This window comes from Scyliorhinus canicula, chromosome 21 (genome assembly GCF_902713615.1).
Source record: "Scyliorhinus canicula chromosome 21, sScyCan1.1, whole genome shotgun sequence".
Lineage (NCBI taxonomy): Eukaryota > Metazoa > Chordata > Chondrichthyes > Carcharhiniformes > Scyliorhinidae > Scyliorhinus > Scyliorhinus canicula.
Window position 1 is genome coordinate 67,170,018 of NC_052166.1, and position 15,253 is coordinate 67,185,270.

Below are 15,253 nucleotides of genomic sequence, written 5' to 3' on the forward strand. Positions count from 1 at the left end.
CTCTTAGCCCTCCTGCAAATCCGTCAACTCGTGTCAGGGTCCAATTTCACTCTTGCCAGCCCCCCTGTATGTGGCCATACGACACGTATGAGCTCAGACCATATGTGGCACACACACCGTCTATAGCTGGGGGTCACTGCAATGACACAGCTGCTGTGATTGAAGGGTGTGTGTGGGTTGGTGTGAGGGATTGGGCCTGGGCACCTGTCTAACATATTTACCCATCAAGTAACCTGAGGCACCGCTAGCAGAAAATAGCCAACACTTTCCCGTGGCGATTACATCCAATTCTCCACATTAAACATAGGAAAAATTATAGAAGAAAAATAGGAGCAGCAGTCGGCCATTTGACCCTTTGAGCCTGCTTGGCCATTCGATACAATCTTGACCGATCGTCTGCCTCAATTCCACTTCTCTGCGTTAGCACCAAATTCCTCAATACCCTTAATGTCCAGAAATCTATCAATCTCTGTATTTGATGACTCAGCCTCCACAGCCCTCTGGGTCAGAGGATTCCAGAGATTCCCCACCCTCGTGAGTGAGGAAGTATCCCCCCCATCTCAGTCCTAAATAGTCACCTTCTTATCCTGAGCCTGTGCCCATGGTGTGGGCTCTGTAGCCACAGGGAAAGCAGCCTCAGCATCTACCCTATCGAGCACTCTCACAGCATCTCAAATACATCATCGCTTATTCTCCTAAACTTCAGAGCATATAAGCCATTCCACTTAATCGCACCTCACAGGAAAACCCTCTCATTTCAAAAATCAGTCGAGTGAACTGTGTTGCACTCCCCCTATAGCAAGTATATCCTTCCTTGGGTAAGGTGACTAAAACTGTAAACAATACTCGAAGTGTGCTCTCACCAATGTGTGTATAAGTATTGCCGTTCCTTCACTGTCGCTGGGTAAAATCCTGGGGTTCCCTCCCTAACTGCACTGTGGGTGTACTTACACCACAGGGACTGCAGCGGTTCAAGGTGGCAATCTTCTAGAGGGCAATTAGCAATGGGTAATAAATGCTGGCCTAGCCACTGACACAGAATGAATATCAAGAGAAAGCTCTCACATGTTAAGGTTCTGCTTTGCTTTTTCAATGTCTCTCTTTATGTCAGGAGTGATGTTGAAACGGAGCTTCCGGGGCATGGCCAGTGGAATCATCGGAGAACGAATCATCACGGAGCTGTTGCTGAAACAGAAGAGACACCGAGCGTGGGTTTATTTAGGGATTGTATAAAGTCGATAACACAGAAACAGGCCATAATCCCAACTGTTCAAGCTAGTGTTTATCCTGCACACAAATCTCCTCCCACCCGGCTTCCTCTCTTCCCATCACCCTATCCCTCTCTCCCTCTCATGTTTATCCCACTTCCCCTTAAGTGTATCGATAGTATTCACCTTAAAGTACTCCCCTATGGGAGCACGTTCCACTCTCTCAGAAGTTTCTCCTGAATTCCTGATTGGATTTATTAGTTTTGTAGCATTCGTCTCTTGTAAGATGATGGTTTGCGCTGTGGTGGTTAACTCGTTGTTAAGTCCGGTGGAGCTCAGGAGCCGCACGCTGATGCAACAGTCTCTGTTGCACTGACAGCGGAGGGAGACAGTGAGTTGAGGAAGTGCAGGATTCACTAGCCTCTGCTTTCTCAGGGCTCTCTTCACAGCCGCCAATCTTTACCTTTTTACTCACCTCTTCCAAAGCCATTTCAAACAGGCAGCCAGCCTCCACAGGTCAGGGCATCAACCATCATCTCCCAGTTGTCAGTGCCAATATCTAGCATCTTCATATCCCATTTATAGATGTCCTTTAAGTCAAGCAACGCCAGAGAGCCAGTGCCGAGGGAGTATGTCACACCGCCGGAGCGCCAGTTCTGAGCGTGCATGGTGCACCGTCGGAAGGCCAGTGCTGAGCGTGCATGGTGCGCCGCCGGAGGGCCAGTGCTGAGCGTGCATGGTGCACCGCCGGAGGGCCAGTGCTGAGCGTGCATGGTGCACCGCCGGAGGGCCAGTGCTGAGCGTGCATGGTGCACCGCCGGAAGGCCAGTGCTGAGCGTGCATGGTGCACCGCCGGAGGGCCAGTGCTGAGCGTGCATGGTGCACCGTCGGAAGGCCAGTGCTGAGCGTGCATGGTGCACCGCCGGAGGGACAGTGCTGAGCGTGCATGGTGCACCGTCGGAAGGCCAGTGCTGAGCATGCATGGTGCACTCCCGGAGGGCCAGTGCTGAGGGAGTATGTTGAATCGCCGGAGGGGCTGTGCCGAGGGAGAATGATGCACTGCCGGAGGGAGAATGTCGCACTGCCGGAGGGGACGTGCCGAGGGAGTATGTCGCACTCCGGATGGGCTGTGCCGAGGGAAAATGTCGCACTGCCGGAGGGGCTGTGTCGAGGGAGAATGTCGCACTGCCGGAGGGGCTGTGCCGAGAGAGAATATCGCACTGCCGGAGGGGCCGTGCCGAGGGAGAATGTCGCACTGCCGGAGGGGCTGTGCCAGAGCGAGAATGTCGCACTGCCGGAGGGGCCGTGTCGAGGGAGAATATCGCACTGCCGGAGGGGCTGTGCCGAGGGAGAATGTCGCACTGCCGGAGGGGCTGTGCCGAGGGAGAATGTCGCACTGCCGGAGGGGCTGTGCCGAGGGAGAATGTCGCACTGCCGGAGGGGCTGTGCCGGAGCGAGAATGTCGCACTGCCGGAGGGGCTGTGCCGAGGGAGAATGTCGCACTGCCGGAGGGGCTGTGCCGAGGGAGAATGTTGCACTGCCGGAGGGGCCGTGCTGAGGGAGAATGTCGCACTGCCGGAGGGGCTGTGCCGAGGGAGAATGTCGCACTGCCGGAGGGGCTGTGCCGAGGGAGAATGACGCACTGCTGGAGGGGCTGTGCCGAGGGAGAATGACGCACTGCTGGAGGGGCCGTGCTGAGGGAGAATGTCGCACTGCCGGAGGGGCTGAGCCGAGGGAGAATGTCGCACTGCCGGAGGGGCTGTGCCGAGGGAGAATGACGCACTGCCGGAGGGGCTGTGCCGAGGGAGAATGTCGCACTGCCGGAGGGGCTGTGCCGAGGGAGAATGTTGCACTGCCGGAGGGGCCGTGCTGAGGGAGAATGTCGCACTGCCGGAGGGGCTGTGCCGAGGGAGAATGTCGCACTGCCGGAGGGGCTGTGCCGAGGGAGAATGACGCACTGCCGGAGGGGCTGTGCCGAGGGAGAATGACGCACTGCTGGAGGGGCCGGCCGTTCCTGGACCCACCTTTACCAACCAGTCGACCTCTGCGACCCACACCGGCCGACCTCCGCGACCCACCATTATTGCTTACCTATAATGCGGCAGGCAAACCTGCTTGGTTCTCACAATCTCGCTTGCTTTGTCATTCAATGTTGCATTTCTGCTAAGGACTTCAGCTGATGGTTTAAGATCTCGCTGAATCCTTTGAAAGAGGTTTGTCTTCGAACTCGCCATGCTTATTCTTCAAATACCTTTTGAAGTTTTGACGGTTAAAAACTTTCATTTGCCAGTGCTTCCCTGTATATAACACATATAATGGGCTTTGCATCCTGATTTGCATTGGCAAAATTAACAAAGCCACACCTCAAGAAATCATCTTTCTCCTACTTTCAGTTTCTTCTTAATGGGTTCTTCACCAGAGGCCCTGGAGCTCTGGACACAGCTCACACCAGCATGGCTTTGTCCTGCCGTGGACTCTCCCGAAAAGCTCTCTCCAGCAGATTCAGAAGAGAGATCCTGACCTGTTTGTGTCTCTGACCATCTCTTCCTTATTGCAAACCGATCCATCTTCAGTTCCTCTCACAGTTCTGTCGCTTGCTTGCTGGCAGCTACAAAAAAAGAGGAATCTTTCCTCTGTGATTTCACACCTAAAAGCATGGACATACAGAGCGCGTGATGTCATTGTTCATGTCAGGTGTGACCAGTTCTCTGCCGCCGTGTCTGGTGGACGACCCCATCGTTTGTATTTAAAAGCCGGTTGTAGCCGGAATTGGTAAAAATGGCCGTTGGGTGCTTCTCCCATGATCGGGAATGCCGCGACTGATCGCTCCATGGCCACCCCCCCCCCCCCCCCCCACACCCGCTCACAGCCTGTACGCGAGTCACGACTCTGAGTGTGAAGAACTCTGCCTTAAACAATACTAAATACAGTAAATACTATCGCCATTCCCAATTAAACAACAAGGAAAAACATACAGCTCTCAAGAATAATCATCATCTTTATTCATGTCACAAGTAGGCTTCCATTAACACTGCAATAAAGTTACTGTGAAAATACCCCAAGTCCATCCTACAACCCATTGACACAGAGTAATACTTGTTTTCCAGGATAGATTTGGCTCCTGTTAGAACCCCTACAAACTCTGGCTAGATGTCTTCCAAAAGCTGTTTCAACTGGTCTGTTTCAGCTTCTTTCGAGTCCTCAGACAAGTCTGCACTGCTTTAAATACTATTAACCTTCTTTAACTAACCTATTGTAAGAGCAAAAGACTTTACTTGCAGTCTAAAGGGTTAGCCAGTTTTAAAAATAAATTTAAAGTACCCAACTAATTTTTAAAAAATCAATTAAGGGGCAATTTTGTGTGGCCAATCCACCTACTCGGCACATCTTTGGGTTGTGGGGATCAGACCCACACAGACACGGGGAGAATGTGCAAACTCCACACCGACAGTGACCCGGGGCCGGGATTGAACCCGGGTCCATGTCGGCATGAGGCAGCAGTGCTAACCACTGGGCCACCCTACCGCCCCTAGGGTTAGCCAGATTAATACTCAACTCAAAAGCTTTCTCAGAAATATCTGATTACCAAAGCTCCACCAAGAAATTACATAATCTCCCCAAGCTGAAAACACATTAACTCCCCAGGGGCTCCCCCTAGTCAAACAACAATGCATTAGCCCAGGCTTTTTGCTCTGGTCAATTTCACCTCTGGCTCCTAAAAGCTTTCTGGTTTGCAAAACAAGAATATTTTAAAAACATGACTACTGCAGTCAAACACACTAATGCAGAGGTGTTTATGCTTAATTGCCAAATTATTATAATCCAACGTATCTAAAATCCTGCATTTGTCACTCCAACCATTAGCCCTTGACATTCAATGGCATTACCATCGCTAAATCCCCACCATCAGAATGACCAGAAACTGAACTGGACTAGCCATATAAATACTGTGGCTACCAGAGCAGATCAAAGGCTAGGAATCCTGCAGTGAGTAACTCACTTGCCACACACACCCTCCGGGCAAAGCCTGTCCACAATCTACAAGGCACAGGTCAGGAGTGTAATGGAATACTCTCCACTTGCCTGGATGAGTGCAGCTCCAACAACACTCAAGAAGCTCAACACCATCCAGGGCAAAACAGCCCACGTGATTGCTACCTCTTCCACAAACATTCAATCCCTCCACCACTGACAGCTGACACCCTTATTGAGCGAGCTCCAGCTCAGTGTGACATTTGCGTTAAATATTGAAGGACATCACCACGTCCTGATGTGGGTCTGCCACTGGGCAGTGAATTTAACGATGTTGTGGCAATGGACTTAAAAGTATGGAACAAGGGTCAGGTTTTTCCGCTATGCCTGGTAGATACAGCAACTGGATTTAGCCTTATTTGGTAATAAATGCAAGGACAAACAGACCGTTGTAGACACAAGTCATGGAGACGTGGGTAGGCACTGGATTAAGAACGTGGCTGAAATTCCAGATGCATAACGGAGGAGAATTTGCCAATGATGGATTTTGGCACAGATGAAAATTTGAATATCATAGTCAACTGCAGCTGATAGCCCGTTCAGCAAAGATTTGTGTGAGAGGAGCCATGCAATAATTGGCAGAATGTTACATATGATACTGGCTGATCCAAGTTGCAGAATATTGCATCTCACTGGATTGAGAGCGCCACAAGAGGCTCCATTCAGATAGGCCTGCATTTTAAGCAGAGAAAATACGAATTTCATCATTCACTGCATGGAGGTGGGTAGGGCTCCCTCTCAGTTTGGGTTTTGTGAGGGAAAAACAGCTAGATGATTTCCTCTCATTTGCATCTAGGTGGAAGAGATCTACAGTGGTCTTCACAAAGCCTTGCAACAGAAAACATACCAACGGCCCAAACAAGGAGTAGAGGCATCCACAAGTTGAGAGGTCTGTAAAGAAACGTGGAGGGTCATGTAGCCAAAAGCTAAAGGAAGGGCCCCACCGAAGCTTACTTCAGAAGAATAGTTGAAATACTGGGGAGAATTAAATAAAATTTGGGGGATTTGTCGGGTAGGGGTGTTGGTAACAAATAAAACTGAGTTTATAGCATAAATAATTCTTAACTATAGTGTTTAGGGGCTGGTTTAGCTCACCAGGCTAAATCGCTGGCTTTTAAAGCAGACCAAGCAGGCCAGAGCACGGTTCGATTCCCGTACCAGCCTCCCCGGACAGGCGCCGGAATGTGGCGACTAGGGGCTTTTCACAGTAACTTCATTGAAGCCTACTCGTGACAATAAGCCATTTTCATTTCATTTCATTTTTCATTTCATTGAGTCAATAGTGATGACCTTGTCTAATTCTTGAAGGTATACAATAAAGTTTCTTCTTGCTTAAAAAAAAGCTGCAAACAGCACTGACATGGGCAGTGCATGCGGGAGGGTGGGGTGGAGAAGAGGGGTTTGTGGTAGGAATCAGTGCTAGTAGATGCTTCCCCTGCTCTTGAAGGAACTATCATTAGCTCTATTTTTCTGCTCACTTAAATGCCTTTTATGCAGGCAGGAAAGTGTTTAGCAAGGCTGAGGTTTCGGAAAGAAGTAGGAGAGCATTACGGGGATGTAAGTGCAGAGATATAAAAGCTGCGTTCCTGCAGGGTAACCTCCTCCAGAGGGAGATGTTTCTCAAACCTCTGAAGGAGGCACCAGAGGTTTAGGAAAAACGTTACAAGTTGAATAAATGTGTTAATGGTTTCGGGAGCGTGCACCTTTCCAGTTTGATCAGTGTTGTTAAAGACAGGTTGTTTCCAACTGAAGGCAGATGGTGCCAGGTTTTATTGGCGCCCTGGTGGGAAACCTGCCCACATTTTGTGAGGCACATTGATTACGTCCAATGGGTTGGCACTACCGAGTTTCAAAACCAAATTATTGACAAGATTAGGACAGGCATTAAGGTTGGGAGTCAGGGTAATGGGACCTTCAAATACATTGGATTAAAAATACAACAGTATGAGGTCACTTTACACCAGCAATTGTATTTCGAAAAAGTATTAGCCTTGTCACAATTGGTCCTCACAAAAAGATGCTGGTGCTTCTAAAGATGAGTCTGTGCAGCTGTAAAGACTGAATGGACAATTGAACTGGCTGGGCTGGGCATACAGACAAAGCTTTGATGTTCTTGAACGGAGTACTATAATAAAACATCCCGGAGTCCAGGACATTTTGTGGGTGAACAAAATATTAAAAAAGTTAAAGATGGAAATTGTGCAGTGAAGATTCCCTCTTTGGGCGACCCTAGGAATATAAAATTGATTGTGTTCAGTGACACCTCTCATGCAAACCTTAGTGATGGCTTTTCAAGTGCGGTAGGTTTGATAACATTTCTTGTGGGGGGAAAATGAGAAAGCTATCCCTTGGCTTGGGAATCCAAGAAAATAAGGGGAGTAGTAAGAGCACCCTGGCTGCAGAGACTCTCGCATTAGTAGAGGCGGTTGACACGGCATTGCTTTTTTATCCAAAACGTTAGGGGAAATGACGATGGGGATGCCCCAATAAACCATATTGGCAATCAATCTCTTTGGGATAGCGGACACTCTACAGAATGAGTAAAATAAATGATGAATTGATATTCAGAGTCTAAACCAAATGGTGGAGAAAAAGGAAATCTCTAAATTCCAACGGGTTGATACAGTCCATTAGTTATCAGCTTGTTTCATCGAAAGGAACGCTTGAGGTGAAGGATTATTAGAAGAGGGACGACTCAGGGTGTGAGTTTTAAAATGAGAGACTTATTTCTGTGTCTTCGGTTTTATTTTTGCCCCAAACGAAAATTCACTTAAAAAAATAGGGAATTTGTCAATGTTGGAATTGTGCTGCAATCGAGTCGAGTTGGTAAAAAAGAACAGTTAACCCCAAATGGGGAAGTATTGGGGCTTCATCACAAGATTGTAAAAAGGTGTTCCCACAGGGTGTTGAGGCGGAATTGAGGGAGTTTGTGTTTCTATTCTGCAGGCTTGGAAATAAACCTGCCTTAAGGTACAGGCTGGCTTCAGATTCACTCTTTCCTCAACAGACAATTATTGGAATGAACACACCTTCTCAAGACGTGATGTGGAGATGCCGGCGTTGGACTGGGGTGGGCATAATAAGACGTTTTACAACTCCAGGTTAAAGTCCAACAGATTTATTTGGAATCACAACTTTCGCAGCGTAGCTCTCTCATCAGGTGAATGAAGAGGTAGGTTACACAAACACAGCATATATAGACAAAGCCAATCATGCAAGATGATACGTTGAATGCGAGTCTTTGCAGCTAATTAAGTCTCCAGTTGCACTGTCTGGACCTGCAAAGACTTAATTACCTGTAAAGACTCGCATTCAAAGTATCGTCTTGTATGATTGGCTTTGTCTATATGCTGTGTTTGTGTAACCTACCTCTTCACTCACCTGATGAAGGAGCGACGCTCTGAAAGCTCGTGATTCCGAATAAACAGGTTGTAAGACTTCTTACTCGTCCCAAGGCAGTTAGAGATGGGCAATACGTGTTGGCCTAGCCAATGACATTCCCACCCTGTGAATGAATAACAAGAGGAAAATCAAGATTCTTACCAATATTCAAAGACGTGGTCCAGCAAGGCCACAATGGGTGGTCCTTCTGCTGCAGAATGCTCGTAAACCAAACCACAAGATCCATCCTCTCCGATAACGAACTGGAGAAAAACCACAGAAAGGAATAAAGTCTGTTAGTTGTCCTCAGTGGGGGCAGTGACGCAGGTTCTGCAACTGGTCTCCGTACCACAGGTTTGGTTAGTGTGGTGACGGGGGTTGCATTTGGAATTAGCCACGTTTCCCCTTCTCTCGATCGCTGTCCAGTAACCCTGACTGGAAGCTGCCAATCGGCTGAGGGCCAAGGTCAAGCTTGTGGGGAGCAGCCCACATGGTTGAACAGCCTCCCATGGACGAGGCACCGCAGAGTGACTGGTGTCTATCGATCTCTGCCCAATCAAAGGAAAAGATGCTCAGACTCCTTCAGCATTTTTAAAAGAAGTGGTGTTTGGTTCATTCAGACAGTAGGACAAGGAGCCACATGATAAATCTGAGAGTGTGCTGGAGTTGGGGTGCAGTGAGTTAATGTGGAGATATAATCAGAATGGGGTACGGTGAGGGGAAGGACAACAGGCGGAAGCAGGATCTGACCAGTGGGTGGTGTGGAAGCAGGTGGTGGAAGAGGTTCTTTGGGCTGCTGCCTAATATCTAACAGGCAGGCATGAGCGTACCGGATGTTTCATATCTCACTTCCCCCACCCCTCCCGAGGACGTGCTTCCAGAAGAGGAGTGGGAAGAGCTGCGAAAACAGTGAAAGGGTTTTTAAACTGGGAAAACAACGTTTAAAAACTGCCAAATGTTCAAAGGTAATTCACATGTTGAGCAGTTATTAAAAGTTCCTCCTCGCCAGACGCAAGCTCACCCACACCCCGATCCACTACCAGAGACAGACCGATCCTAACAGACTCTCCAGATATATAGACTCCCAGACACTTTCACACACTGACGTCTGATACACGTATTCCCCAGCCCCCACCTCCGAAAAGAAAAACATATATACTTTGTCCCAAAGAAACAAGTGTGTCAATTCTGTTTGAATGAGTTTTACCCGATTGATCAGTTGGGAGTCTGCGTGCCCCTTCCTCACACTCACCTGTAGGGTTTTGTCGAACCACCTGTTTCCGCTGTTCCACCGACTGCCGCCACCGTGCAGATTCTGGGCCATCACATGACTCATATAGAGTTCATCGGACACCTTTGGCACCGGAGCATCCAGGCAGACAGTGAAGATGCTTCTTTGGATGCATTTAACGGACTCCTTGTTCACCTTGTCTGTTAGAGGGGAGACAAAGGAACAACAGTCTCAAAACGCCACGTCGCAACACTGCAAATAACACTGCCATTAAAAATAATTATCTATACTGTGTTCAATTACTCTAAAATATCAAGTAAATTATCACTTGATACATGTGAACAGTTCAGTGTGAACATGAACCCCTGTGGGACCCCTGTAGGGGCTGTTTAGCTCACAGGGCTAATCGCTGGCTTTGAAAGCAGACCAAGGCAAGCCAGCAGCACGGTTCGATTCCCGTAACAGCCTCCCCGAACAGGCGCCGGAATGTGGCGACTAGGGGCTTTTCACAGTAACTTCATTTGAAGCCTACTCGTGACAATAAGCGATTTTCATTTCACCCCACTGGACACAGGCTCCTAATCAGAAAAACACCCCATGACTATCCCCCTCTGCTTCCTGCCACTCAGCCAATTCTGGATCCAATTTGCCAAATTTCCTTGGATCCCATGGGCTTGTGGGACCTTATCAAAAGCCTTGCTGAAGTCCAAGTAGACAACGTCAAATGCATTGCCCTCTTCTGCACACCTGGTCACTTCTTCGAAAAATTCAATCAAGTTGGTCAGACACGACCTCCCCTTAACAAAACCATGCTGACTGATCTGGTTTAATCCCTGCCTCTCCAAATACAGATTAATTCTGTCTCAGAATTGCTTCCAATAGTTTCCCCACCATTGAGGTTAGACTGACTGACCTGTAGTTGCCTGGTTTATCCCTTCCTCCCTTCTTGAATAATGGTACCACATTGGCTATCCTCCAGCACCTCTCCAGAGAGGAATTAAACATTTTTGCCAGTGCCCCTGTTATTTTCCTCCCTTGCCTCGCTCAACAGCCTGGGATACGTTTAATTGTGCCCTGGAGATTTGTTGACCTTTAAGCCTGCCAGGCCACTCGGAACCTCCTCTCTGTCGATGTTAATCTCTTTCATTTTATCACAGTCCCTCTCCCTGATTTCTATACCCACACTGGATTCCTCTCATGAGTGAACACTGACACAAAGTATTCATTTGGAGCCCTATCTACATCCTCTGGCTCCACACACAAATTACCACTGTGGTCCCTAATCTTACCCTAGTTATCCTTTTACCCGTAATGTACTTATAAACAAGTTAGGATTTTCCTTTATTTTACCTGCCAGTATCCTTTCATGTCCTCTTTTTGCTCTCCGAATTTCCTTTTAAGTTCCCTCTTGCACATTCTGTAAGCCTCTGGAGCTTCTGTTGGTTTGAGTTCTCGATATCTGCCGTAAGCCTCCCCTTTTCGCCTTATCCAATGCTGTATACCCCTCGATATCCTGGGTTCACTGGATTTGTTGGTCCCACCCTTTTTCCTGATTGGAGCACGTTGGCCCTGCACTCTCCCTAGTTCCTTCTGGAATGCGTCCCACTGTTCTGTCACAGATTTACCTAAAAGTGTCCGCTCCGAGTCCACTCTGGCCAAATTACATCTGATCTTATTAAAATCAGCCTTCCCCCAGTTTACAACTTCGATTTCAGGCCCATCCTTATCCTTTTCCATCATAACCTTGAACCTAACTGAGTTGTGATCGCTGTCTGTAAAATGCCCCCCCACTGATACTTCAACCACTTGCCCAGCTTCGTTACCTAAAATCTCCTCCCTTGTCTACGTGCCGACTTAAAAAATTCTCCTGGATGCATTTTAAGAATTCCACTCCCTCTAAACCTTTCGCAATCTGTCTACCCCAGTTATTGTTGGGGAAGTTGAAATCCCCACTACCCTATTACTCATACACTTTTCTGAAATCTGACTACATATCTGCTCTTGTACTTCTCTTGGACTGTTAGGGGGCCTATAGAACATTCCCAGCAATGTGATTGATCCTTTTTGGTTTTTTAAGTTCTACCCATATGGGTTCATTTGAAGAGCCTTCTAAGATATCATCCTGTAATTGATATCCTGATCAAAATTGCGACACCCCCTCCTCTTTTACCTCCTTCCCTGTCTCGCCTGAAGATCCTATATCCTGGAATATTGAGCTGCCAATCCTGCCCCTTTCTCAACCATGTCTCAGTGACAGCAATGGCATCTTACCCCCATGTTTTAAACTGTGCCCTCAAATCATCTGCCTTGTCTGTCAGACTCCTTGGATTAAAATAAATACCATCCAATCGTGCCAAACTGCTTTGCAACTTAATTGACTATAACCTCTATGCCTTCCTGACTCAATTGTTGGCTTTGCTCATTTTGGCTGTGCATATCCACCCCCCCCCCCCCCCCCCCCCCCCCCCCCGCCCCTGCTGGACCTTCTCTCAGCCCCCTGCCAAGTTAGTTTAAACCCTCCCCTCAACAGACTGAACTCATATCACACAATTAGGAAGAGATAGAGAGTCACGGTTCTGGGGCTGCAATGTAATCTCAGCATTCAGAGGATGATGATCGATGATCAAGCTAAACTGTTTAGGATGTGATCTCAGACCCTCGGTAACATTATCCTGTGATTTTAATCCTAGGTTCCATCCACTCTATCCTTCAATCCTAGACTTTATTCCTGCGTCTTCTTCACCCTCACTCCCAAGGATTGGACTACCTCTCACTGGTATTCGCACAGTATCTGATTGGTTAATGATTCCTTCCCTTGTGCGCTGGGTGATTTCTGGAGACCAACCTTTGATAAGATTGTTATAAGCATTGGCCCAGCTGTTTCGATGGCCGGTTGTAAGGATCCCAATTGGCTCCTTGTTTGTCTGGAGTGACGAGTGCCAGATCTTCTCCAACTGCATGTAAATCTGGTCCACAGTCAAGGGGCTGCCATCACTGTTATACACAAACAGCTCAAAGAACTGCAAAATACAGACAGGATCATTAATGTCAACTTGGTACTGAAGGGAACAAAGCTGAACGATCCAGGTGCAAAACACTAGTACTGGGTGGAGATAACAGTCAATCAGGGACCTCACCCCTGATCCCCATGGAACAACCCCTGCTAGAAATGTTGCACTCGTGGAGATGGGGCGAAGGCTTTATTGGGACACCCACAAATAAAAAAGACTGCCATTTTTTGATGCTGCTCACTATTTCAGTTCACACGTGATGAATGGTTTCTTGTGCAAGGTTCTGGAGAGCAATCCCTATTCAATCAAGCTGCCAAACCCCATCCTGGAACATCTTTGCTAGTATGTTGGGATAGGGAATAATATATTAGGGTACAATGTTAGGACTGGAGGGTGGCGGGGGCAGCAGGTTGGCACAGTGGTTAGCACTGCTGTCTCACTGTGCTGAGGTTCCAAGTTCGATCCCGGCTCTGGGTCACTTCTTGCCGTGTTTTTCTCTTGTTCTTGATTCTCCCTGCTCTGAACCCCCCCACCTTGCACCAGTCCCGGTCCTGCCCAGATGTAACCCGTCCAGATGTACTGGTCCCACCTTGTCCAGAACCGGTCCCAATGCCCCAGGAATCTGAAACCTTTCCCCTCACACCATCTCTGCAGCCATGTACTCATCTGAAATATCCTGTTATTTCTATTTTGACTAGCACGTGGCACTAGTAGTAATCCTGAGATCACTACCTTTGAGGTCCAACTTCTCAACTTTCTTCCTAATTCTCTCTGCTTTCAGGACCTCATCCTTTTTTTTTTACAGAAGCCGTTGGTACCGACGTATACCACGGCCACTGGCTGTTCACTGTCCCCCCCCCCTCCCACCTCCAGAATGCCCTGTAACCACTCAGAGACATCCTTTAACAACATTTTTTTAGATTACCCAATTATTTTTTCCAATTAAGGGGCCAATTTAGCATGGCCAATCCACCTACTCTGCACATTTTTGGGTTGTGGGGGCGAAACCCACGCAAACACGGGGAGAATGTGCAAACTCCACACGGGCAGTGACCCAGAGCCGGGATCGAACCTGGGACCTCAGCGCCGTGAGGCAGCTGTGCTAACCACTAGGCCACCGTGCTGCCCCACTCCGAGACATCCTTGACCCTCGCACCAGGGAGGCGACACACCATCCTGGAGTCTCGTTTGGAGGCCGTAGAAACGGCTATCTATTCCGCTTAGAATTGACTCCCTCTAACTATTGCATTTCCACCCTTTTTACTCCTCCCCTCTGCAGCAGAACCAATCGCGGGGCAATGAGTTTGGTTGAAACTTACCTGGAAGTTATGCACGACTGTTATATGTGTCGGGTTTTTAGTCTGACTGTAGTTGACGACAGAATCACTTTTGGAACCAGGGATGCGGCAGGATGAGAGGATCTGGTAATATTGGTGCATGCACAGCGGGTTCCCTCTCACAGTCTCCACAGGTAGTGTCTCACTGTAATAACAGGGGGAGGATATTTTCATCTATTCAGTCTTATGCACAACACAGAGGGGTAACAATTGATGTCAAGTTTTGTTTGATAATGTTCCGTGGAACAGTTTACTCCATAAATGTGCTAAATAAATGCAAGTTGTTATTGCTTTAAGGGAATCTGGGAGAAACATTTCATACTGATAGCAACGGTGATCTGTGGCAAACAGACATTTTCCTGCATGTGCAATCGCCTCATCTACAATGCATCATTGGACCTTTCTCTTCTGCTGCTAAGTTTTTTTTTTTAAATTTAGAGTACCTAATTATTTTACTTTTCCAATTAAAGGGCAATTTAGCGCGGCCAATCCACCTAGCCTGCACATCTTTGGGTTGTGGGGGTGAAACCCACGCAGACATGGGGAGAATGTGCAAACTCCACACGGACGGTGACGCAGGACCAGGGTTCGAACCTGGGTCTTCAGCGCCGCAGTCCCAGTGCTATCCGCTGTGTCACATGCAGCCCTCTGCTGCTAAGTTAACATTCCCATAAATTGTCAAACGTGCATCATTCACCAGCTGACATAACAGCAAAATGCTGCAGAAGCTGGAAATCTGAGATAAAAGCGGAAAGTGCTGGAAAAGCTCAGCAGGCCTGCAGTGTCTGTGGAGTGAGAATGTTTCAGATGGAGTAGGACTCCTTCACTTCTGAAGAAGTCGCGTTCGACTTGAAATGTTAACTCTGTATCTCTCTCCACAGATGCTGCCTGACTGGCTGAGTTTAGTTGGCACCTTCTGTTTGTATTCGCTCCCTGGGCAAATCATACACTGATTATCCTTCATCACAGCTGAGTGATACATTTTGATTCGTCACTTACTTGTCAATCATAGCTTTAAAATCCAGAACACCAGAGATCAATTTAGCAGCAAAC

General features: G+C 47.9%; 1 protein-coding gene across 2 annotated transcripts in view; it reads right to left on the reverse strand.

Moving 5' to 3' along the window:
• The window catches only part of crata (carnitine O-acetyltransferase a), a 44,945-nt gene that overhangs the window by 9,914 nt on the left and 19,778 nt on the right, over positions 1-15,253 (reverse strand). For both annotated transcript variants that reach the window (XM_038782074.1, XM_038782073.1), the window contains 6 exons: positions 15,200-15,253; positions 14,183-14,345; positions 12,698-12,872; positions 9,874-10,052; positions 8,784-8,884; positions 1,066-1,185 (listed from right to left, as the gene is read on the reverse strand). In XM_038782074.1, coding sequence (XP_038638002.1) covers positions 1,066-1,185; positions 8,784-8,884; positions 9,874-10,052; positions 12,698-12,872; positions 14,183-14,345; positions 15,200-15,253 — 792 coding nt within the window. The remainder of the gene's footprint in view (positions 1-1,065; positions 1,186-8,783; positions 8,885-9,873; positions 10,053-12,697; positions 12,873-14,182; positions 14,346-15,199) is intronic.